The sequence below is a fragment of the Thermobia domestica genome, chromosome 10, assembly GCF_964235325.1.
Source record: "Thermobia domestica chromosome 10, izTheDome1.hap1.1, whole genome shotgun sequence".
Taxonomy (NCBI): domain Eukaryota; kingdom Metazoa; phylum Arthropoda; class Insecta; order Zygentoma; family Lepismatidae; genus Thermobia; species Thermobia domestica.
Genome location: NC_137463.1, coordinates 138273567 through 138301433, shown reverse-complemented (window position 1 = coordinate 138301433; position 27867 = coordinate 138273567). Strand labels below are relative to the sequence as shown.

General features: G+C 35.5%; 1 protein-coding gene across 1 annotated transcript in view; it reads right to left on the bottom strand.

The window, feature by feature from the left end:
• LOC145662734 (uncharacterized) overlaps positions 1–27867 on the bottom strand; it is a gene marked incomplete in the record, with an annotated part of 1843005 nt that overhangs the window by 130407 nt on the left and 1684731 nt on the right. The window contains 1 exon segment of the mRNA XM_081728599.1: positions 24068–24207. Within this exon segment, the coding sequence (XP_081584725.1) occupies positions 24068–24207 (140 nt within the window).

The window sequence follows — 27867 nt, the reverse complement described above, 5'->3', positions numbered from 1 at the left end:
GGTGTAGATAAAATTTTCGCAAACATCACACACAGTGATGTTATAGACCAAGATCCTGCGAATTGGCCTCGTAGTATAAATTATTTTATTAGAACCACCCTAATCAAAAGAGGTCCTCCAGAGCAATTAACTGATCTTGACAACTGTCCCAGAGACAATTTCAACCGTAGGATCACAGGTAACTAACTGTAACATACATTATGTAATGGCAAAACTGTGTTCAGAAAGTAGTTAGTTTATTCAGAAAGTAAGAATGCTGTTTTCTGTTTTTGTTGGAAATTGTTTTCCACAAGTAAAATATATATTTCGCAGTTGATGGTTATAATTGGCACCTCTTTTCTGAGAGCTTTGGTTAGTCTTGAGTCGCAAACAAGGTGGATGAAGCTTTCGATAAGACTGAAGAGTGGTCTTACAATAGACGCAGAACACCAGAAAATGTTCAATGCCGAAGCACATTGGAAGAACGTAATAGAACGACTAGTTGCAATAATACAGTTTTTAAGTGAACAATGTCTACCGTTACGCAGAACATCAGATAAAGTTTACACAAGTAATAACGGTAATTTTCTGAAACTGGTAGAACTCTTTGCAAAGTTTGACTGCGTCATGGCCGAACACATTAAAAGACCAATGGGAGGGCAAAATAAATACGACTACTACTTAGGAAAAGATGTCTAAAATGAAACTATTCAAATTCTTAGTGAACAAATTAAAAGTAAAATATTGTCTTTGTTGATAGCTGCAAAATATTATAGTATAATACTAAACTGTGCGCCAGATATTTCTAGTACGGAGCAAATGACAATAATCGTTCGTTTTGTACAAATTACATACAGTACTGGAGAATGCCTTGTAAAAATTTGCAAACATTTTCTTGATTGATTTCATACCGGTAACAGACACTACTGGTCGAGGACTGACAGAAGTAATAATTAAACAGCTAAAGGAAATGAACATTCCTATCGAAGACATGAGGGGCTAAGGATAAGACAATAGTTCCAATATGGAAGTCAAACTTTCAGGTATTCAGAAAAGAATTTTAGAAATAAACTTCTGAGCGTTCTATATTCCTTCCAATAGTCATTCACTAAATCTTGTCGTTAACGATGCAGCTACAATATTTCAGTACGCCATTTTTTGTATAGTTAAAAAAGTTTGACTTTATTTCTGCGTTAGTTCAACATTGGGCCATAACTAAAGGAACATATTGGCAGTCTTGCTTTAAAACTATTAAGCACGCAAGGTGGAAGATCCAAATTGATGCTCTGACTTCACTTAGATATCAAATAGGGGAGATTATGATGTCTTACTTCAAATAAATAACAATAAAACAGATAGAATGGTCGCCCACGATGATTTGTGTATAGCAAAGGAGAGTAACTTTACTTTACTCATTCGTTATCTGCTATGACTTTTTACTCCAAGTAAACATAGTAAGCAAAAATCTCTACAGCATTGATTATCATGTGTTGTATGCTGTTAGGTTACTTGAAAATATATGTGAGTACTTTGAGAGGAACAGAAATGATAAAAAGTTTCAATCTTACTTAGTTGATGCGATGGAGTTGGCATGAGCATTAGATATGGATGATCCACTGATAGGTAAGACAGTGCAAGCTCGAAGTCGAAAGAAGAAGAGACAGTTTCAGAACGAAGCAGAGGATGAAGCTATTGAAGATCCACAAAAAGATACAAGATCGATTTCTATTACAAAGTTCTAGACGTGATTGTGTTAGCTTTAAGAAAAAGGTTTGAGCAACTTAAAGATTACAGCAAGTATTTCGATTTTCTTTACGTTATAAGTAATCTTGAAGATATGCAACCTGAACTTTTGTCTGAAAAGTGGACTAAACTTGCCAGCATCTTAACACACGAAGAATCGAAAAATATTAACACCAGTGATTTCAAAGGCGAACTGAAAGTGTTAACTGCTATAATTAAGCCTCAAGGTACACCAAAAGAAACTAAAATTGAGGAACATGACTTTGCTCCCGACGTCAGTATTGCACTTAGGATTTTGTTAACCTTATCGGTAACAGTGACAAGTGGAGAAAGACGTTTTTCGAAACTTAAGCTTATTAAAAACTAATTTACGTTCTTCCATATCTGAAACACGCTTGAGTGGTCCAGCGATGATATCAATAAAACTTGAATTGGTTGAAACATTGGACTACGTGAACGTGAGAAAGGAATTTGCTTATATCAAAGCAAGAAGCAAAGCAGTTAGTGTCTGATGAAGACAACGTTACGTTGTTGAAACTGTTACACTGGAATTTAGTTTTTAATAAACAAGTGTATATACTTTGGTCAGAAGTGTTTATTATTTCCAAAGCAAGAAAAGTTTCTTTCAATTAAGATATGTTAAATTTATGTATCTCTATTGTGTTTTAGTACATTATAAGATTTAAGCTAATCACTTAATTTTGTCGTAATATTGGAAACACACCTTGATATAAACTTAAAATTAAAATTCTTAGTCGGGACTAAAGCATTTTTTATTATTATTATTTTCTGTACGCGCTGCTGTGTATCATAGATATACAGCGAAATCGAGAATTCTAAACATTGTGTCACGTATGGAGTAAACATTCGAGAGGGGTAGTTCAATTTTTTGTTTACTTTTCCATTTCATACAAGTTTTTAAATGGGACATCTTTTTCATGACACTTGAACGTCTTCCGTTAAAATAAGGGTTCCAGATTACAGGTTCGGTATGGGAAAGTACCGCCCAGGGCGGCGAAACTGTTAGCGCCGGCCCTGCCATTAGCCAACGATAAAAGAAAATGGTCGAGTGGTGGGAAAAGTGCTTTTCTTAAAGCGGTTCCCCAGCATTTAGCCAACGCTAAAGTAACGTATTACTTAGTTGGGAAAACAGTCAATTCTAGTCTCGTTGCGTGAAGATCGGGAGATTAGTTAGTTAGCCAACCTTATATTTAACCAACGTTGGGCCAACGTAAGTTTTTCCGCTATAGGCTCTCACCGAACATCACCCACCCTTTTTACCAAATCCCACTCAATTCCCAACGGTGAGCCAATCAACCTTGTTACTTGGGATTATTGTTAGGAAAGTACTCTTTTTAAAGGTCCTATACGCTGTTTAGTTATATCTTTTCACAAATATACGTATTATATATAGGAAACTGTAACTAAGCACAATCGATGAATATTTTTATACGACTAACAGAGGTAAGGTCATAATCCTAACATATATTGCCCAGATATATTTATGGTAAAAATAGGTAGTTTTTTGATTCATTATTTCATTTCAAACACGAACGTAGCAAAGGGAGGGCCCTGGGGGTCCGTACTTCCACCGGAAATTTCTGATGTTAGTAGAAAGTTTTGTTTTTGTATGTTTCTCTCTCTACATTAAAATCTAGCTCATTTAAGTATTTCACTTAACCTGTTTAAAACAATTAGACCATATGATGATCGAGATTATTAATGACGTACCTAATTTATTATAAGCACTATTTTCGACAATCGTTTTACTAGTAAAATTACGTACTACCGTTTACTTATAAATACACAATACCACCCTCAAATTAGCTACAAAAATATTTTATTTGCTTCCAAATGCTTTATTATTATTATTATTATTATTATTATTATTATTATTATTATTATAAATAAACAGTCCGGGTCCAGAAGCGGGCAAAGCTAGCGATTCCCTGGAAGGAATATATAACTCTTCTTCGATCATTTCAACGAGAAGAGACGATAAAAGTGTTTTGAGTCAATATATTAGACCATTAATCTGCTCTCAATCTATTGTTAGTACAAACTAGCTAATTTCACCAAGTGCTTCAGAGGGTTAAAAAAAAGAAAGAAAAAACCTCGATATATCATACCATTTTTACTTTATAGAGATCAATATTGAAACCGGAAGTAATAATAGATTTTTAAACACTCTCGGCTTTGGTAGTATGTTACGGGTGGTTATGATTTTCTTAACTGGGATCCTGAATAGATTGCAAAATGTCGGTTATTACTATCTGTTACCGTTTTTGTTCTATGGCGATAAGCACTGAAACCTGCAATGGTTGATTTGAACCACTTGTGATTTCAATAGAGGGTGAAAGGGAGAGAGAGTTCCTAATTTTAGTACCCTGAATCTATTGCAAAATACAGCTTCTCGATATGTCTTATGAGCTCCTTCGTGGTTAAGCGGTTAGCATACGCACCTTTGGCATGGGAGACTCGAGTTCGATTCCTGGCTTATGTTTAGTGCATCGGATTCCACGTTAACCATTAGGTCAACGTCTCATATACCCTCGCTGCAGAAAGGGACATACTTTTCTATCTCGTTTGTTCTAAATAAAACCTCAGTTCTTGTTAACCAATACCTATTTTGTATTTATACGTTATTTAACGGCTCGTTGTTACAATATTCGTAATACTTATTCATAATTACATAAGTAACTTATTTATGTCAGTAGCGTGATCCCCCTTTGCTCGCTTTGCACGACCTGCCGCTATGTTGGGAACCACTGGTTTAAACTGCGACAGAATTGTTGTTGTTGATTTATGAATATTGGTCTATTAAAAAACTGACCTTGTAACAGCACGGGAGCAGAAAGATTGAGTGTAGGTAAATTTGGTGTAGGAAATCTTGGTGTAAGAAAATTCGTTGCACGGAAAATTTGGTGTACAGAAAACTCGATGTAGCGAATGCTACGTGTAAGGAAATATTCGTTTAGTAGACTGTACGATGAATTATAAACATTGAAAATAAAGGAACGTATTAGTTTTAAGTTCAAACTTTGTATCTACTGCCTACTATAAGGAATTGAAAGAAATGTGATCGTGAAATAATGTGAATTCAAGATTTCGACAGATTTTAACATTTCATGACTCTCACATGACGAAAACTTAGTTTTCCGATGTCCGTCCGTGTGATTTAGCGAAGCGACCACCACCACCTATCGACATTTAATTTGAAACTTAAGTTGTTTTAGAGGGCGTCTTCTAGAATTGTCTACTTCCAAAAATAAATGTAGGTTACTGGAGGAATAAAGTTGAAAAGTGCACATTTTTCGAAAACGGTTACATGCGGGAAGCTTCCATAATAGTAATAAGAAATACAAATGCTCCACTTTACACAGTAGCTTGCAACCACTTTGGACAATAGGAATATTGTTCAATATTTAAGAGGAATGATCTATAATTTGTCATTTAGGCAAATAATTCTGAATCTCGCATTTGTTATGTATATATTATGCATAGTGTGTACTTTAGGTGTTTTTAGGACATAGTAAATATTATACTGAACTTCTTAATAATATTATTATTGCCTTTGTTCCTATTATTATCTCAATACTATCTCTACAACTATTATCTGATAAAACCATTCCACTTTATATTTTAATCCAACTAAGAATTTTTTATCCATATATTTTTTGCTTCTTACATATGTATCCTATATGGTCTATGGTGTACTATATGGAATGTGTTTTAAGTTGTTTCTATACATTCTGTTTCTATAACTATTCTCTGAACATATAGTTGTGATTGTTTTATTCCTGACAAAAACTATCAGGTTGATTGTATGATGAAAACAAACTACAGTAATCACCCAGAAAAGACATATAAGAGATATCGGACCCAATACAAAAAATAAATTTTCTTTTCTTGAAATACGTAATAACATTTTATTCGGTGCATTTTATGCCGTTTTCTTTTTCACAATTTGAAAAATGAAATGAAATGAAATCTTTGAGTTTTACGTCCCACGGTTATGCCGGTTAGGCTAAAGGAGACGGTGATGATGAGTAATGAATGAAATGGTGGAGTGAAGAAAGTGGGAGGAAACGGGAGAACCACGAGAAAACCCACGCATACGGTGTTTGTCCACCACAGAGTTCACTTGGCGGGGGCTGGGATCGAACCCGGGACCCCTAGCACCAGAGGTGAACGCTCTACCACTGAGCCACCGCGGCCCGCTTTTCACAATTTCAGTTTTATGAGTTATCGTAAGCGGCAATACGCAATATCAGAGATGCAAATAAACACTAGCCCACTCGCCCGGGGCGAGTGGTTCATCGGTGCGGGTGAGAAGCAGAGAAGGGAACTTGGTTTTTTGGATTATCTTTGTAAATATTGTTGTGCTGAGAGTTCTTCCTGTTATTTGAGGAGTATATTTAGCTAACAATTCTGATTACCGTCTCTCTGCTCAACTAAATGACAAACTGCCGCACAAAAATAATATTTTTCTTTCCCACTTTATATTGCCTACAATAGAAAAAGGAAAGAGACAAAAAGTATTCGGTAGAGAAAGTTTGAACCTTTGCAGTGAGAGGCAGAGGAAGGGATAGGGACCCTCGGATCTGATTACAGATTCCGTTTGGTGGTAAGTTATTTGCAAGGCGGTCCAAACAATAAACTACATGTGTTCAATTGAAGAACGTTTGCCTACAATGAAGAAGATAAAAGAGGATTTCCAGCCATAGAAATATTTTTATTTCTCCAAGTGGCAAACCATCCATCAACATCTTTCCCCAGGTCAGCATTTTATTATATGAGAGGAACGAGCGAGAATAATGGCAAATGTCACTTCCGGAGAAACTAAGGTGAAATGGGTTCGCATAGAACTTTGAATAGTGTGTGTCTTTACATGTTTGCTAAAAAATTAGAAAATAACGATTACATTTCCTTAAACTGATCATATAGAAGAAATAATAAATTGTAACACAGGATGAAAACATTGTAACCATTTCAGTGTTAGTAATGAAAACATTGATGTTCTCAGCCAGTTTCAGAACAAAGTAAATAATAATAATAATAATAATAATAATAATAATAATAATAATAATAATAATAATAATAATAATAATAATAATAATAATAATAATAATAATAATAATAATAATAATAATAATAATAATAATATAGTAATAATAAGAGCAGCCATAAAGCATAAATGCAGTAAAAGCATAATGGAATTTTTCACCTATTGTTGGTACCATATCTGAGATTTTGACCACTTTACATGTCCAAATTTGCTTACCTTATAAACATAATAAAGCATAATTTACAAAAATAAAGCATCAAGCATAATGCTTAATGTTTTTGATTCCAGAACCCTGAGTATCTTTACAACAAAGAAAAATATGTTAATATATTTTGTGTCGAAGATAACAATTGTCAACAAAGACTGTCATCAATGCCGCAATCAATGTAAATCAACTGTCAATTGCCTTTATGCGTAACAATGGAAAGTTTGAATTCTTCCTCTCTCTGCACCTTCCGCTCAGAGTGAATTTTTGCTTCCTCACAATGTTTTAAAAGGCAGGCAAGACTCATTGTGCTTATTCTAAGATGTCAAAATCAAAAGTATATGCATCTCAGAGAGTAAGAGAATTCCCAACTGACCCTTTCAGAGTAGAAGGTGGTAATCTATTTTCTGCTCTTTGTTCTGCATTCATCAAATGTGAGAAGTCTACTGTGCAGGTACATGTTTCATCTACGAAACACTGCTTAAGGAAAACTTCACAAAATGATTTGGTATTTTGTATTGATGTAATTTTGAGTGAGAAAAATGAATGGTTTCATATATACTTTCACTGCTTGTGTTATAAAAGCGAGTAAAATAAACCAAATATGAGATTCAAATGGGTAAAAATGAAATACAATTCAAGGATCAGAACATTAAGGACTGAATTAGGAAAAAGCATAATAAAGCATAACGTAAGGAAATATAAAGCATAACCTACAGATGTATAAAGCATAAAGTTCGTTGCAATAATAATAATAATAATAATAATAATAATAATAATAATAATAATAATAATAATAATAATAATAATAATAATAATATGGTAGCCTTCCATTAAACAGAAAAAAACATGATAATTATTTTTCTCACAACGAATTCCAAACTGATAAATTTAAAAATATTATAAAAAAGTTACAAGCTTAAAACACCAAGGGAATAAAACAGAAGATATAACGATGAACACTACAAGTCAAGCATGATTCCTCTAAACACTAGTCCTCTCTAAACTGACTAATAGTACCAAATCCAACAACAACAAAAACGTAATCAAAAAAATAAAATATTGACTTTTTAACTTTGGGGTTAATTACTCACAGAGCTATTATCACCTTCACAGAAGAATAACTCGCAATATAAGATAAAGGTGAGAAAATATGTAAAATTTTGACTTTTCGTTTTAATTGATTAATTAATTAGTGATAAACTGAAAGCCGCTTCAACAACACGATAATATAGATATGAAGGTATATATCTGTAGATTACATGATACCAAGATCATTATATTCCGAGGGGGGTAACTCGTGATATATAAGCTGATATGGGAAAATATGTAAAATTTTGACTTTTCGTTTTAATTGATTAATTAATTAGTGATAAACTGAAAGCCGCTTCAACAAGACGATAATATAGATATGAAGATATATATCTGTAGATTACATGATACCAAGATCATTATATTCCGAGTGGGGTAACTCGTGATATATGAGCTGATATGGGAAAATATGTAAAATTTTGACTTTTCGTTTTAATTGATTAATTAATTAGTGATAAACTGAAAGCCGCTTCAACAAGACGATAATATAGATATGAAGGTATATATCTGTAGATTACATGATACCAAGATCATTACATTCCGAGGGGGGTAACTCGTGATATATGAGCTGATATAGGAAAATATGTAAAATTTTGACTTTTCGTTTTAATTGATTAATTAATTAGTGATAAACTGAAAGCCGCTTCAACAAGCCGATAATATAGATATGAAGGTATATATCTGTAGATTACATGATACCAAGATCATTATATTCCGAGTGGGGTAACTCGTGATATATGAGCTGATATGGGAAAATATGTAAAATTTTGACTTTTCGTTTTAATTGATTAATTAATTAGTGATAAACTGAAAGCCGCTTCAACAAGACGATAATATAGATATGAAGGTATATATCTGTAGATTACATGATACCAAGATCATTATATTCAGAGGGGGGTAACTCGTGATATATGAGCTGATATGGGAAAATATGTAAAATTTTGACTTTTCGTTTTAATTGATTAATTAATTAGTGATAAACTGAAAGCCGCTTCAACAAGACGATAATATAGATACGAAGGTATATATCTGTAGATTACATGATACCAAGATCATTATATTCCGAGGGGGGTAACTCGCGATATATGAGCTGATATAGGAAAATATGTAAAATTTTGACTTTTCGTTTTAATTGATTAATTAATTAGTGATAAACTGAAAGCCGCTTCAACAAGACGATAATATAGATATAAAGGTATATATCTGTAGATTACATGATACCAAGATCATTATATTCCGAGTGGGGTAACTCGTGATATATGAGCTGATATGGGAAAATATGTAAAATTTTGACTTTTCGTTTTAATTTATTAATTAATTAGTGATAAACTGAAAGCCGCTTCAACAAGACGATAGTATAGATATGAAGGTATATATCTGTAGATTACATGATACCAAGATCATTATATTCCGAGGGGGGTAACTCGTGATATATGAGCTGATATGGGAAAATATGTAAAATTTTGACTTTTCGTTTTAATTGATTAATTAATTAGTGATAAACTGAAAGCCGCTTCAACAAGACGATAATATAGATATGAAGGTATATATCTGTAGATTACATGATACCAAGATCATTATATTCAGAGGGGGGTAACTCGTGATATATGAGCTGATATGGGAAAATATGTAAAATTTTGACTTTTCGTTTTAATTTATTAATTAATTAGTGATAAACTGAAAGCCGCTTCAACAAGACGATAATATAGATATGAAGGTATATATCTGTAGATTACATGAGACCAAGATCATTATATTCCGAGGGGGGTAACTCGTGATATATGAGCTGATATGGGAAAATATGTAAAATTTTGACTTTTCGTTTTAATTGATTAATTAATTAGTGATAAACTGAAAGCCGATTCAACAAGACGATAATATAGATATGAAGGTATATATCTGTAGATTACATGATACCAAGATCATTATATTCCGAGGGGGGTAACTCGTGATATATGAGCTGATATGGGAAAATTTGTAAAATTTTGACTTTTCGTTTTAATTAATTAATTAATTAGTGATAAACTGAAAGCCGCTTCAACAACACGATAATATAGATATGAAGGTATATATCTGTAGATTACATGATACCAAGATCATTTTATTCCGAGTGGGGTAACTCGTGATATATGAGCTGATATGGGAGAATTTGTAAAATTTTGATTTTTGTTTTAATTTTTTAATTAATTATTGATAACGTGGAGGCCGCTTCAGCACAACTATAATATAAATATGGTGGTGTATATCAGAGTATAAATAACTACTGCGTTCTATATGATTTGAGAGAGTTACAAGGGGTTGTTTATTTGTCTTTGTATACACTGGCAACCCTGAGATTTTTCTGTTACGGAGGTAGCAGATATCTGCTAGGATCACCGCGGTTTTAGAAAGTAATGAGAAAAGAGCTCGCGTCTCACGTAGGCTAGTGAGGTGTCACGAGTGTGGGCTGAAATGGATTCATTTCAGTTGTATCAATTTAGAGGATACTGCTGAAAATGCAGAAAAGGTCCGGGCTGGTGAGATAATTAAATACTGTAAAGAATGTGAGGGGAAGCTCCACCAGTCGCGTGAACCCATGAGTCTATCCTCTGAGAAAGAAAATGAACATCCCGATTCAGACGTTGAGCGAGGGTATAGTACCCCGAAGAACCGAGGCCAAATATCTCCAGTGGAGATATCTGACCTCGATGACGATGAAAGAAATGGGGATTCAATTGATGATAAAACCAAAGAAGAGCAAAGGAAGACTGTGTCATCTAATAATGACGCTCTCCTCCTTTGATTGCAACAGATGTTACAAAAAATAGATCGGGATAATCAACAGATGAGGTATGAAATAAATGAAAAAATAGATAATAATAGCCTGGAGATGAGACGCGAAATAAATGAGAAATTTGACACCTCGAACCGGGAAACCGAATCTCGATTTGAGGTACTAACCAAGAAAATCGACAACATATGTTCGGACTTTGCTTCCTCAATAACCACATTGAGGGAGCAAATGTCTACTGAAATTGATTTGGTCAGATGCGAGGCTCAGCAATCCCTAAAGCAACTTCAGCAGGAGACTGAGGGTAAATTTGATCATGTAAATTCTGAATTTGAACAAATAGATACCAAATTGCATAAGATCAACAATAAACTAGAAACACAGCAGGCCGAAATTGATAGTTAAAGTCAACCTTGTCAGATTTATCACTGGAAACCAAACTGGAAGTAACTGACCAAAAAATTTCGAAAATTCAGAACGAAATAGTAAATATTCAAAAAGAAATAACGAAACCTAGTCGCGAAAAATCAGAGGTAACCTATCCTTTCCCCGGTAGCGATTCCTCAGAAATATTACCTGCTATAACAACTACCTGTTGCGCAGGAAAGGAAAATTTAATGTCAGTTGATGCACGGGATATTGCGACGCACTACCCCATGCATCGGTCAGAACCAAAGTCATGGTTTAATTCCAATAGTGTGCCGAATCAGTCGAGTGTTGTGACGACTACGGTCACTAGCGTGAGTGCTCCCTCCTTACATGGAGGTATACAATCACATAGCGTGTTGCCGGGAAGAGGAGATGGGTACCATTCTGAGTCGTTGTTCACGGGTGCGATTGGTCCGGGGATGGAGCCCAACATATTCAATACGACCAATAGAATCCCTTTTAATTATATGGGTAATTATAACACCGCTACGACGTCGTCGGTGGTAAATCCGGTGACTACTCCGATTGTGCAGGATAATATGTTAATTCCCAGTAACTATTCCCCTGCTTATGTTAGCATGAGTTCCAAGGTTTCACTGAGGGACATCGAACGTTTTCCCACGTTTGATGGGAATATCACTAATGGACAGCCTCGTGTTTTCCTACGGAGATTGCAGCAGTGCTTAGAAATGTATCGGCTGACCGATAGAGAACGTTTGCAAATAGTTGAGAAACTTTTAATTGCAGCATCAGGCGCGTGGTTTGCTTCTATTAAATATAGAATCCATACATTTAATGATTTTTTGATCCTTTTTAAGGAAGAATACTGCAATGAACATATAGAGAGGCTTCAGAAACGCAACCTCCAATCTTTAAGATATGATCGAGCCAAGTATGGGTCCCTTTTGGACTATGCTTGGAAGATCATAGAATTGTACTACCAGATCGCAGAAAATCCATCGCAAGCCGAACTAGTAGACAACATAGTGAACGCTCTTCCACCAGATGAGTCGCGGGCTATTGCTTCCCACTTGTGCCAAACGGTGCGAGAAGTTACGTCACGCCTAGCTGCCCTGTGTGGGAAAGAAACTGGAGGCCCACCAAAGAGGTATTTCGCCCGACAAGCAAAAGTTGTGAAACCCGTGAAAAGCAAGGCAACGGCTAGTTGCCAAACGGACTTTCTGAGTTACACCCAAGCTGGATCTCGTTATCCGAGTGGGTGTGGCTCGGAAAGCAATCAATATAATGGTCGACGTCTGTACCGTAACCGACCGATGTTTAACAATCGCCGGGGTTATCGCCCCTATGACCGCACAATAGGGGAATCGAACCCGAATAGGGACGATAATAGGAGAAACTTTAACGGGGCGTACCGGAGAAGAGAAAACAGTAATGGTCAAAGCGGTAATGTTACTAATAACAGTGCAAATAGATCTCAGAATTCTGTCCCTTCGCCAATACAAACTAATGGCGGAAATAGAATTCTAACAAATGGAGGGACTGATAGTCGAGAAACTAGATCTTAATGTCATTGGATATGCCAGTTTGCGAGTGAAACCCTATGAGTTGTCTCTTTCAATATCTCAGCTGGAACTCCTGTCCGTCCTGTTCCTTTGTGAACATTTGAGCAGTAAAATTATTGAAAAATTGCGCTGTATTACACAATCTAAAAGGTGAAAGTAACGGAACTCACAATTTCCAGAATCTTAAGCTTTTCAACTGTACCGAGGACAAAAAACGGGAACTTCTATCTCAATAAAAAAAGTGAATGTTACACTGTCTCATTTGAGTGTATGAGAGTATGAGTGAGTAGTTAGTTTATTAGTATTAATACATGTTAATTCTATTCAACAAAATTTTGTTATTCAAACAATTTTTTTTAACGACGCCGGGGAACTGTAATATGACATTACAGTCTAATGTGATGATGTTTTAATAGGAGGGTGCCCGAAATTTTTTTTGCACCGACTGTACTTGACGTTTAACAAAAAATTTCTGGCTGTTCATATAATTCGTAATTTTGTTTGTTATTCTATTTCAAGTTAACATGGAAAACTGTAAAAAAAATTATTAGGAATTATAGTTTTGGGAGTCAATACCTTTATTTATATTTTAAATTAGTTATAAGTCTTGTATATGGATGTGTAAATGGATTATTACAATTCTTACGGTGTCAGTGCTATCTGAAAACGTAGGTCCACTATTGGACGGAACTTTCCAGATCAAATAACCAATCTAAAATTCGACAGAATTTTCAGGACCACCCTTCACCTCTCTTTTAGATACCTAGGCCCTTCTAAAATCTAGTTTAATCCAGATTTTACCAAATTTTATTCGTTTCAAAGCCCCACCGCCAAAAATGCTTTGTTTTGATTGGATGATTCACCCACGCTATGATATTAGAGCGCGATTATTCCATTCCATGCCGAGAATTTCACTGAAGACGCCGGACTAAGATCTTCCCAGCTCAGAAAGTCAAAAAGGAGCTAGAAAAGCTGCAAATAAAGGTAACATTTGGATTTTATTAACATGTAAAATCGTTGGAAGTCTCGAGGAGCCATGAACTATTAAATTTCATAGTAAAAAACTGGACTAAAAAGCTGAAATAGTAAGTGCAATATAGTGACGCCATGATTTCATCTACCGATCGCTATGGACAGGATACAGAAGTAGTGTGATTTCCGTTTTTCTTTTCCTAAAACCGGTTCTGAAGATCAGTGTTTCCCCTGATATTTTCACCTTCCAATTTTCCTGCTAATTGAGGGTTATAAGACCTGTCCATATATAGATTTGTTTATGTAGGTAGCGAGTGATTCTTTTTTTAACATATATGGCGGTATTTAATTTCTTTATAGTTAGGACAGTAATCATAATGCACGTGTAAATTTACAGTAAGGGCTCCTATCTGACTCCCAAATTGGGAGTACGGCTTCCAGCGGGATGAGTTGAACATGTAGTTTGTTCCGGGTTCCTGCCCCTTCAGGGCAGGGGTCCTATTGTTAGTCAACACTTCGATATGTCCCCTCGGGGCATTGATTAAACAGGTTGATTTTAAGAATGTGATTTAGTAAATACAAGGGCCAGTTGGCCCTGTTCCTTTCTTTTCCTTTCGAGCCGATTTAAAATGGTAAAATCTGAATGTTGTCTGTGTATATTTATTAGTATAACATGTATTAATGATAGTGATGATTGGTGTGTATTGGCATGATGTGTCTTGTAGTTTAAGTAGTATGTGTATATTTGTAATGTAGTATCAGTGGTAGTGGTAGTTAAGTGATGAAAGAGTGTGTGAGATAATTAAATATGGACAGTGTAGTATTTGCTATGCGATAATTTTTTTATTATTCCGTCATTAAGTGAACTCATACACAATATTTAAAAGTGAACGTAATATAGTACAATAATTCCGTGTACAAGGTCACATTCAGTTGTTCAAGGGTTGATTATATCGTCGCTAGCCTCTAGTGTCGAAAGTCAGTACTAACCGCCATTCGTATGTCGATGTTCTTAGTGATTTAGTTTCCATGAAATTGACCTTTCTTTTCGAAATAAAACATAGAAGGTATAATTCACAGCCCATATGGATGTACAGTTTGGTCAAGTGACCCAAAATTAATATATCCTGAAAATTACAACATTCTGCTTAGTCTAGAAATCGAAATATTTAAGTAAATAAACAATACGTAATTTTTTAACAGAAGTCGGGCGATATGATGCTAGTTCTTCACTTTGAAATTATATTAAATATTCATTTCTTTCTTTGTGGCTGCAGAATAATTTCATTGTTGTCAGAATTTCGTAAACATTAAATATTATCGCAGATAATTCTATTTTCAGTGAACATACGTAGGATTTTTTTTCGTTCTTAATAAAGCTACCAGGTATTACATAGTATTGTGTGTGTGGTGAAAGAGTCTTGAGTTCGAGTGAGGTTGTCGTGCGGTGATCGGAATGGGAAATGTTTGTAGTGACTATAGATTTTAAAGTGTTATGATGAAATGTGTATATAGGCTGGGCGTAGATAGAGGAGACAGGGTGTTTGTAAAATATAGCGTCGTAGTAAATGAAAAGAATGGTGATATGAATATTATATGAATATTAATATGAATATGAATATGAAAGTATATGAATATTGTAGTAAATGAATATAGAAGATAGGACACCCATATAGTTAAATATATATAGTAGCCCAGTGAATACTTCGCCACGTGTGGATATATATATATATATATATATTGAATAGATACGTGTAGCTACAAACATCTCGGGTTCTGACCCCTGCACCATAATATCACGCGGACCGGAGGGCGATATATAGTCGGACTATGGTAATACTTTGTAGTTTAATGTGTTATAGTAATAATCAACCATAGTAATACCATCTGATAGAATGGGTAGCATCATATAATCGCTGACTAGACATATTGAATAATAAATTATGAAAAGACAGTAGTAGTTATACAACAGGGCTGTAGTGAATTATATTTTCTGGTCGGTTTTAAAAATCGAATATCCTGCTCCGTGAGATTTTTTTCTTCTTCACGTCACCTACTCGGGCTAGCTTACAATGTTCATGGAGGCGACAGCTCTGACAGGGTTACAGAATCAAAACAATTAGTTATTAAAATTTATTATACCGTACCCGGGCATCGACCTCTCCCCCCTTGAATATTTTCGTTTTCTTTTCTTAGTTTCCAAACTAGATAGTGATGGAAATTAATCGATGCCTCAGAATTTAGCGCATTCTGCGAAGGGGAGCTATCGGTGAGGTTTGGCCATAGAAATCACCGATCCGAAATTCAGTTTATTTAATTTTTTTTATTTTGGCAAATCACTAATTAGGGATATCTTAGCTATTACTCTAATTTCATTACTATTCTGGAATCTTCTAGTTTCTTAGAGGTCGGATGATTTTCTTTTCTTTTGAAATTCTAAATTAAGGCCGTCTCTAACCTTCCGGAGGATTCCGGTATCTGCAAGGGTGTTGACCGGATACGGTGAGAGGTGGGATTTCCCTAAAGCCTTTGTCTTTCCGAAAATCCCATCGGGGACACAGACTTGTCTCATCTTTGCAGAGATCTTTTATCGGCTATTTATTTGGTAAGCCGAACCCTTTTGGCATGTTAAGAATATTTTTGGCTATGAGTTGTTATATATTTAAATTCGATCACTCTTCTGTGTAGTGAGTAGTACTTTAATCTTTCTCCTTTCGTTGGCGCCGCTTTCTCTCTCTTGTCTCTTCCCTCTTACTTCGAGATTTTTTTAAATTTTTCAACCTCCCCCCCCCCAAGATTTTGAACTTGTCGCTTACGATTTATTTAACGTACAACTCTGAACTGAAATTACCAGCTGAGACGTTGCAAGACACGATTCATGGATAAAGTAGATAGTGATTGGGTCCTCCATCACATTTTGACCTATCGCCGAAATGAACAAAGACTTCATATTTGACGACACTTCAATTACGTTCTTTCACCGTCGTCCCCTTAAGCTTTTTTTTAATCCATTGGTCACTTTCCTTTTCTGTTTTGGTTTTCGTTTACCTTGTAGTTGACCTGGGCCCAGAAATTGTATTTTAGGTTATCTAGTTATATCTTTACGAATGCTCTGTGTTACGTGCCTGCCTCACAAAGTTTTTTTATTATTATTTAAGCACGAATTGATTATATAAAAGTTAAAATTTATAGACGCGCGGTATCAGGTGAAAAAATCAATTTTCTTTTTCATATGTAATGTCGGAAGTCATTTGTTTTCTTGGACAATGTTTGCAACCTTTTCAAAAATTATTGTTGGGGTGATTAATTTAAATGTGTGCGCATTTATAATAAATATATATATATAGAGAGAAATGAATACGTCGAAATGTATATGTACTTAGTATGTGAATATGATTTTAAAGTAAAAGTATGATATTAAATGTATTATATGAATATATGTAAGAGCGCTCGTGTCTGTCCCCCCAAACGTGTATTGGTTGCTATAGTTTACCAGTAAGTTTTCCGACGAATATAAGAATATAGATTTTGTCAAGAATACCGCCGTGCACTCAAGTAATTTTCCTTTTCTTCTGAATAGATGTAAATGATAACCTATGTAATTATTTAATGGCATGTATTAAGAAGTAACGGCAGGTCTAAACGTAACCCACATCATGATGAATATTATCCCTGAACTACCAACCTAAAACCATTGTGGAAAGTGCACCTTGAATCCTTCTCACCTGCATATGTATCCTGTGACTTGACCAGTTTTTTTTTATCCTCAATTTAAACCATCACACTCCGTACACCTGTGGAAGATCGTTTTAAATCCGAACCATGTATACATATATACAAAGTGAATAAAGGAAAGGTCTCATGACGTGTCCCAGTGTTGAACAAATAACTTGAAATTATCCAATTAATAAGTTTGGAAATGGACTGTCTAAGAGGAGAAACATCCTCTGGCGAAAGTGATTTTTTCGAAATCCCTAGATGGGTATAAACATCGCAGTGTGCGAGTGCAGATATTAACTGCTAAGAGTTACAAACTAAATATAGTCGATGAATGGTTTTTTGTAAACCAATAGTTATATATATATATAGATATATATATAAACAAAAACTAAGTTAAATGGAGCGAAATGTTTTTGGACACTACGAGTAGTGCGTGATTTGTGATTTGAACGCTCATAATTATTAATATTTTATTGCTCAATGTGAGGTAGAGACTCATATAAGTTTTAATAGACCTAAAAGTTTTTTTTTCTTTTTCTTTCTTTCCTCTTTGTCCAATTTTTTTTAAAAGTGAAATAAGTGTCTCCTTTGCGTATGTCGCAAATCATAATTTTGCTTTAGCATGCCTAAGATACAATGTATGTAATTATTTTTATTTGTCAAGATGATTGGATATATAAAAATTTACTAGAATATAACACTATGTACTCTATTAATATATAACCAAGAACTTGTGCTTTTAAGATTTTCTTTGTAATTATTTTTCCTTTTCACTATGAATGTAATAAACTATTTGTATCTTTGTAGTTAGTTGGTTTCCTTTAAACATATATACACTGTCCTGAGTGAGTGAGCGTGTGAATGCATGATAGATTTAATTTAAGTAATTTTAGTGATATCATTTGTCATATTAACATCTGTAATATATGTGTCATGTTTTAATATATGTGGTAAGGTAAATAACCCAGGTCATGAAGGACCGCTACTAATGGTTCAAATCGGCTCTAGGAGTGAAACGGAAATAGCAGGATAAGCCTAAATACGGCATCTTTCTTCCAGAAAGTTGAGACTCTTATTGATACGATACATAAATTTATATTGAGTTTATAAGTTTGATTTTTTTTTCTTTCTTTCTTGGCTAATTCATATGTGTGGTCGATCCTAGAGAACAAAGTTCAGATGCTGGATGGTTATCAATCACCGGTTGGAATAACAGTACAAAGAATGATTTCACTTTTCTCGTTTCCAGGTCTAGGTCTGGGCAACCCCACGATCGTGGTGCCTGGAGCTAGGTCTGGGTGATATGAGGGAACATGTGTCTATTCCGAAGCATTCCAAAATTGATTAGTCGTTAATAACATTTAGAATGATTCATCTTTCAAGGACTTTCTCGAATTCTTACTATATTTCCGGAATTATCCAGTAATCTGTTTCTTATTACAATACCCTATTTCTTTTTCTTTCTTCTTTTTCTACCTCCTTCTTTTACCCTTCTACTTTCTTCTCTTTCTTTTCTATTTCTGAATGAAAGAAAACGGAGACATGACTGAGAATAGTCGCTATTGGCACGGTCAATAAGTTGTTTCGATGAGTTTTCTTCGGGAGTCCGATATGGGATAATTAACAATGAGATGAGTATGTATTGAGGGACGAACAATAACAAGAAAGTTTATTGGAATTTACTTTATTGGAGAATAATCTGGATTTCAATTAGTAGGTGTTGTTTAGTAATCGCCCTCGTTCAAAGAGAATTAATTTTAGCGACTCCTCTACATTAGCTTTTCTTCGTTTACGTTTTTTTTCACTATGTTCATCTCGGTGAACAGTTTGGTATGTATGGATACAGAGAGTGGAAAAATACTGTTCGATGTATTGAAACTCGTGAAGCATCACTGGATCATTTGCATGCTGAAGTTGCGAACGTGGAGTAGTGCAGTACAAAATGTAGGATAGACAGAAACATTGTCCCACAAGTGATCTGTTTCAAAGTATTCAGAGTTCTTGCTCCTGCGACAGCACTACTGTTGTCTGTTTCTATAGATCTCAGTGCTGCAGAGGGATTGATTTCTAAACTTTAAGATAATCTGAAAACTTTTCGCTCTGACAGAAGATGGGCTACAACAGCACAAAAATTGAGGATTCCTGCTATAAGCACAGCATTATCATTGAAGAAAGACGTTCAAAAAAGCAGGAACGCTTTTTTGATGAAATGGAATTGGATGATCAGCGTCATAGTAAGTTTTGCTAACATTTCGTGTGGAGGTGTATAACACTTTGCTGGATTTATTGATATTGCAGTTGAGATATCACTTCAGTAACTATAACATTGGCATATTAAAGAAAATAAACACGTTTACTCACAACATTATTCATTAGCAGCAATTGAATCTATAACTGTGAAAGAGAAGAAAATACTGAAATTATGTAAAAACTATGGACTGAATGCTACTCTTGTTGCTAAAGAACTGGAAACATTTTCTTCAGAGTACAAGGCAAGTCATCATAATGTGGATATTGCAGATTTTTGTAGTAAAGAATACAATAAAACACACTAAAACTTTGAGAAAAACTCTGGCGATAATAGCAGCACATCATCCACAGCAGAAGATGAAGAGACACTTACAAGTAAATGTTACGATTGGGTAAATCGAGTTGTGATAGAGTTGTGCTAGGTACTCTCAATATGTCAGGGAAGTTTTAGGTGCAAATCTCAAAGGGTTTAGGAGATGCAGCCACTAGAAGGTCTGACGACATTAAGTGCTTCTGTTCGGACGTCATGTGGAAAAGCATTCCAAGTGATAAGAAGAAAGCCCTCCTGTTACTTGATGCGTGGTCTTCAAACAAAGACGCCAGTTTTTCGTCAATGTGTGTGCCAGAAGGCTTTGAATTGATCAAACGGCTGATACCTGGTGGGTAGCATAATTGAGCTTCTGGAAGTTCCATACAAAGCCATTGTTCATCACTGATACAATAATAACAAACAGTGACATGAATATTTGGCATCATAACAGGTTCATACAACTTTAGTTTTTTACAATTCACCAGTTCAGTGCTTCTCGTTTTCGCAACATGATTCTATTTGCTTTCCATAAGGCTTGAATGAGGAACCTGGTAACTGGGTCGCTCCTTACGATTAGTTCTTTGACAGAATTGTGAACGACGAATGTTTCTAGTGCGACTCAGTTGCATTTGTCAGGTTTACTCACAGTGAACAGAGTATTTGTACGAGGCCTGCACTCTTTTCTGAACTGCATATTGATTGTAGTAATTGGTAACTTTTCTATGGAATAACAAAATCACTTCGGATTTGCTAAACAAACACTTTCTCTTGTGTCCCATCACTTAAACATGCCGGAAACACGAATATAATCTAGTTTAGAGGAAATAATAGGTATAAGACATCTCTCTTATGTTTTGGACTATGTATTACGATTATGACATGTACCTCCATGTGACCTTCTAGTGGCTGTATCCCCTAAACCCTTTGTGCTTTACACTTTAAACGCTCCGGACATATTGAGCACGTTTAGTGCTACTCTGTCACATGTGTCTTGGGCAGCAACTGATTCACCCAAACATAGCGTTTACTTGTTAGAGGAGCTGTCGATCATTGGGTGTTGAAAGACTCATCAAACCTTACGGATTTATATCCCAACTTTCCGTAGCCTCTCTGTATTGTACCACATTCTGCAACTCTTCCAGTGACTGGGAGCTGCGGTATTTCAGTGGTAGAGCGTTCACCTCTGGTTTTTGGTTCGATCTCAACTCGCGCCAAGTAAACTTTGTGTTGGACAAAAACCATGTACGTAGATTTCCTCGCGTTCTCCAATTTTCTCCCACTTTCCACAATTTCATTCATTTCTCATCATAACCGCCTCCTTTAGCCTAGTCGGCAGTGACTCATTGTTCTACAAAACGTGCCCTGAGTAAACTCCGTATATTAAAAAATCGCCTCCAGAGTGTAATGTTAGATGAGTGGATGTCTTCTGTGATATTCTGGCACCGGAATCAGATGTTCTTGAGAAGATTTCAATTGAGGACATCATTAACATGATAGGAATGTCTTCCGATGTTATGCGTCACAACCTTATACAATGTTAGTTACACACAGAAAATTTGAGATATTATTTAAACCTGTAATAAGTAACGAGATGTAAATTTACCTCAATAACAAACTTGGGAGGTGATTTCTGACAAAGTAAGAAGAAAGTAATCAGTAACGACTTTTGTAGAAAGTTACTTGTAATGAGAAAAGAAGTGGCGAAATCTTGGGGTAACGTAAATTGAAACCTTCATATGGCAAAAATATCAGTCGCAGGAGTGAAATGTCATGTGATCATATAGAAAGTTTGTTAGCGAGGTAAATTTGTACTCTGTATACATATTATGTGTAGTAGATCAAATGATATCCTAACTAGTTCTTGTGTTAGTGTTATCATAATTTGGTTGAAACTTTCCGTGTAACTATTATTCCGAGCTCGATATTACAAGCCAAGCAAAAATTCGATCTTTTTACAACTTTAGCTGTAAAGTATATTTGTTTGCTTTATACAGGAATAATAGACCTAACACGCAAAAGCGTAAAACTATGTTATAATACACTACAGATTCTATTTTATATTTTACTTACGATAAATGTTTCTTATGAACCTTAATTGTTTATCAGGATTACGGGTGCTCTTGTAGCAAGTGGGCCTACATGTATTGTCATTTGTCATGCAAGGCAAAACATGGAAATACTATGGGTGAGTCAAATCATTAGGCGGGGAGGGGGTATTTGGACGCAAATTTATGATTTTTAGAGGGAAAACTCCTCAAACCACAAAAGAGAGGTCTGCACCCCTGTATTCCTATAATTACTAAATACACATATAAACTTTCATGAACATCTCGTTTATTTTAAATATCATTCTGGCATTATTAAAAGCCAAATCTTTGCCATCGTTAAAAATCTAGTTGCACTGTGACCAAAAATTCACATAAGAAACGATAGCAGACAGCACGCAACTAGTTGCAATATAATCAAGTAATTGATATATGAATCCTACTATTTCATGTGAGCAGTTAACTAAAGTTTTCTGAACGTGTACGCTGTGCATTGTAAACTGCGTTTATAACATGAAAACAGCACATACTGAAAGATTTGAAGTGTGTTTATCATTTTCATAATATACTTCAGGTTCACATTGTATGAAGAAAATAATTATTGATTTATTATTTGCTTGCCTGGCATATTCATTTTCCCACACCACATAACTTATCAAAGATGAAAGATTTAATATGGAAGATGAAAACCTATAACGATTACGTGCTCGCCTCGAAGCATTAAACAAGGTGATACGATTCAAAACCTTACAGCAGCACTTGTAAAAATCATGTTCCTATAGCCATTTGAGATGTAGCGTTATTTCATATTTAGCCAGTGGGGACAAGATTCCCCACTGACAAGAACTTTACGTTGTTTGTTAGTATATTGGTATATAATTTATTAAAAGCACGTGTCTCAGCCTCTGTTGGGGCCCCCAAATGTTCGCGACGCATTTGCAATTGTTATATCTTCTGTTTCCAAAAGTGGAATATGAAAGTCTAATAAGCGCAAACGTATGACTGACTATACGTATTCTTAAAGAAAAGGGTCAAGGTGACTGACCCTAAGCTAAAGGAGGCGAATGATTCATGTAAGTGAATGATTGTAAAATTAAAATTTTGTAATCTTCTACAGGAAATCGAGCCCAGAAAGATGTGCATCAAAGGCATACGCATATACGCTAACCACTAGACCAGCAACAAGGGCTTCGAAATAAAAAAAGGAAGAAATTAAGTATATATTTTATTTGCGCCATACTTTGAAAAATACTGTTTTTCACGTTACTAATGTAAGAGAAGTTGATAATTAGTAATATTTATATTTTTTTCTATGTTGGCCTTACATAGATGATTATGTTTCCATGAGAGGTACTTACGACATTTTCATTTTTTCCCTTTTAAGTACTTTCACTCACTGTGGGTCTTCTAAGGATATTAGGATTAGTAAATAATGATACACTAACTAGAACGTAGCGTATTTTGGATGATGCATTTGAACAAAATGTTGCTTAACTCACGAACATGTCACTTACATACAATGATGTACTTCATATGATCGTAATGGATACTGGTGACGGTTCATTCAAATACAGATTCCAAATTCGCCTAGTGTGTTAAAAATGAATTATGTTCATACATTTCCTGACTTAGATCGAATCAAAGTATTAATTCGGGAAGTCTTGTCGAAGTGAGAGTGAACTCATTTTCAATATTCAAAAAGTGTATAGTTGTAGTGTAATGCATACTACAGATAAGAATTGGAAAAGGATTGACAATCTGAAGTACTAAAATCAAGTTTGCAAACAAGTTGTTTCTTATTATTATTAACTCCCTCATTGCCAAACTGTTTAATAAACGGTAATCACAAATCTTTTAATAGACGGTAAATCACAAATCTTTTAATAAACGGTAATCACAAATCTAACAGTAATATTGTAAATTGTACAGCATATAAAATATACAGAGAAGTATCTTCTTACCTTTGATTTATAAATCTGTGTAACGTTTACGTTGTCCCTAAATATCGGTTCTTCCCAAGTAACCATTCTAGATAATTCTCCAAAGCCTAGTTCTACTTCAAAGGATTTTGGACATCCAATTACTCGGGGATTTTCAACATCTGAAAGAAGTATATTTATTAATAATTAAAGATTAAGATTCGATCATTTATATTGACATTTTAAAAAGTTCCATATTTTTCTAAATCAAAAGTAAAAATTGAACATTGTGAAGTACCCAAAATTCAATAATTTTTTACACATTTATTTTGGGAATGGTATAAGAAGGAAGCTATAAGCAACTTAATTATTTAAGGAAATAAAACAGGTAATGTAAACATCACGCTACAAAAGTAGGAGGTATTCCTGCCTTAAAAGACATCGTAAGGTGTTTCATAACAAGGTCTGAATCAAACACTACGATATAACTAGAAAGTTTTAGGATCTTGGACAGTACTGGGAGTTAGATTGGGAATTGGGAAATTAGGACAGAGAATGTGAAGTTGGTTGAGCATGAGATTCATTGCAGTAAATTCGATTAGCAAGTACATATGTTGGGATAGCTATAATGGGAAAATTTTAATAATTAAGACTTTGTGCCTTACTATTAAGCTGACCTCCTTAAACAAAATTTACTCGAGTTCCATCAGGATGTGGTATGAAGTCAAACGCATCACAAATAAGTCTAAAACATTTACATTTCTAGTGTCTTGAAAAGGAATCGGAAAGTAATTTTAGGTAGGGTCTTGGATACACTCATATTCTATTTTTTTAAATTTTAATTTTCACTCACAAAATAATATGAAATACAATAGGCTTAATTGTATTCAAAAATCAATGGGAGAAATTCCATTCTTGAACCAGGTTTTTTAAAGTTAGGTTAATGCAATTAGCATTACATATTTTTGGATGAAGTATAGTATATGTGTGACTTCCTTTACGCTGATATGGACCGCCATTCCAGAGTTCCTCGTGTTCTGATAAAGAACATGATGTTTTTTAACTTTAAATAAAGATTTAGGAACAAGACATACAGTTGATATAGATTTGAGATATAAAGCATTTAGAAGAGTATTTGCAAAATCTTTTCATGAAATCTTTCAGTTTAATGTCCGACGATTATGTTCTTTCGGCTAATAGAAGACAGATGGTTGAGGCAAGTGAATGATGATGGAATACTTGATGAAATAAGAATGTGGGAGGAAACTGGAATACCCGAAGAAAACCGAGGATACGATTGTCCACCACAAATCTAGTTGGCCGGGAATCGAACCAGGGACTCCACGCACCAGAGGTAAGTGCTCTACCACTGAGTTACCGTGCCGCCCCAAGTATATTTGCATCAAATCAAATGTAATTACAGAAGAGTTACCATTTTTAGGTAAAAGGAAACCTGGGTTTACATTAATATTTATTAAGTAATTTTTAAATTAAAAATACAAACAACAAAATGATACTTACTGGGGAAGGTTGTGGAGTGCTACTATGATTTCATATCATACTATGGTCAATTGACTCGTTTTTACATATAAAACAATTACGTAAACGGAGAAATCCTCGATCGCAAGCAGGTTTGAATTATGAGTGTTAAAATTCAAAATTGAACAGATTTTGTAAAGAGTTTGAAGTAACTATTTCGTTTTTAGATATACGCTTCATTTTTGATATCGTGTTTTTTTTTTTTGGGTGCCGACCACAGTGGTGAGGTCAAAATATGCGCATTTTACAAGATAAGAGCACTTATTAGGAGGAAGTAAAGAGAAATAGTGTATTACAAACTGCAAATTGCCTTCTGTTTGGTACACCGGGTCGATAGGCTAAAAGAATGTATTTGCGACCCCTATTCGACTGTAATATCATTAAGATGTCACTTTCCTGTCTGTCCACCTTCAAAATGAACAATGGCAATTGTCTCCGAAACACTTTCTCGTGGAATTAACCTGAACGTAACTCCGAAACCAGTCAGCCTCTGCTTATGCATTATTAAAAATGGTGTTTCAATATTTCATCGCTAGCAATATTTTTTTTTTTTAAATCAATGGATTTTAATGACGATTGTTGGAAAAGACTGTCAAACCTCAGGGAATATTTTACTATATTCAGCGATAATCGTCGACAGCGTCACAAACTGTCTTATCTCAGTTTTCTAAACTTTTTAGGAGAGCGATTTTTAGGTTCTCACACAACTTTGAACAAACATAACTCAAAATCTATTTTACCGAAAGGAGTGAAAATTTACCAAGTTATAATTTAAATCACAAGAAATCAGCGTAGAAAGTTTTATGGAATTTGCCTGTAAAACCTTATGGAAAATTTGGCGGGAAAAAGATACGACAGTTTGTGACGATGGTAATCCTCTCTTGTATGAAAGATACGACGCATACTGAGAACTACACTTATAGATGAACAATCGAAATATATTGCATTTTTATTGAAAAACTTCGTGTGTATTACACAAAATAATTTAACAAACGCTTCCTGAGATTCTTGAGGGTAAAACGAAATTCCTGAGAACACACAAGAAACACAACATTAAGAGCGTACCAGATGGTGATCAGAAAAATGGAGACACCTGTAGTTGGCAACACGTCAGATATATGGGTTGGCAGTGGTGTCGTGGCGCTCGCCGCGCCGGACGCCTGGTGGTGGTGTGTTAGGTCGGTCTCCATAGTACGTCAGGCGCAGTGGAACAGCATCGTATTAAAGCGCATTGTCACGCAGAACCGTCGTGCCACTGCGGAGCAAGTGACGGAGGAACTCAATCAGCACCTCCCCCACCCTGTTTCGACAATCACAGTCCGCCGCGAATTACATGACATGAACTTACGGAGTCGTGTTGCACGGGCCAAACCGCTCATCAGGGACCATGAGCCGCAAATGGTGCCGCTTTCGTACGCCGCAAATGGTGCCGCGACCATGCAACTTGGACCGTTGAGGACTGGAAACGTGTGATATGGTTGGATGAGTCATCCTTCACCCTATTCCCAACCACGGGCCGTGTTTATGTGTGGAGAACGCCCAAAGAAGCTTATGATCTGCAGTGTCTCCGCCCAACTAAGAAACATGGCGGCGGCTCGGTGATGCTGTGGGCCGCCATATCATGGTTTTCATCGGGTCCTGTGGTCACACTTAGCGGACGAATCACTGCCAACGATTATGTCGAAAGTTTAGGAGACCACTTGCATGCTATGCTCCGGATGTTGTTCCCGGACAATGACGCCATCTTCCAGGATGATAATGCACCCATTCACACAGCTGGCGTTGTTGCAGCGTGGTTTGAGGAACATCGGGATGAAGTTCAACACCTCCCCTGGCCCGCCCAATCCCCAGATCGCAACATAATTGAACATCTGTGGTCCGTCTTGGAAACACGACTCCGGCGACGATTTCCACCTCCATCCTCTCTCACAGAACTGGCCGATGCCCTGCACGAGGAATGATGTAAAATTCCACTTGCTACCATTCACGACTTCTAGCCTCCATCCCACGTCGCATCAAGGCTTTCTGAAGGCGAAAGGTGGCCCGACACATATTACTCTAGTAAGTTGCAATTTCGTTCAGGTGTTTCCATTTTTCTGATCACCATCTGTACTAACCATAACATAAAATAATGCTATCAAGTTGTCATTGCCAGAATATAAAATCTTGCAAAGTAATTTGCAAATTGCATGCTTTGATATTGCACTTGACCAGGATGGCTAATGTGGTAAGTTTCTGTAAAATTGAACATGTTCAGGGTTTCGAATGATTGGAGTTGGGCCCGGGCACAATGGTAACGAGTC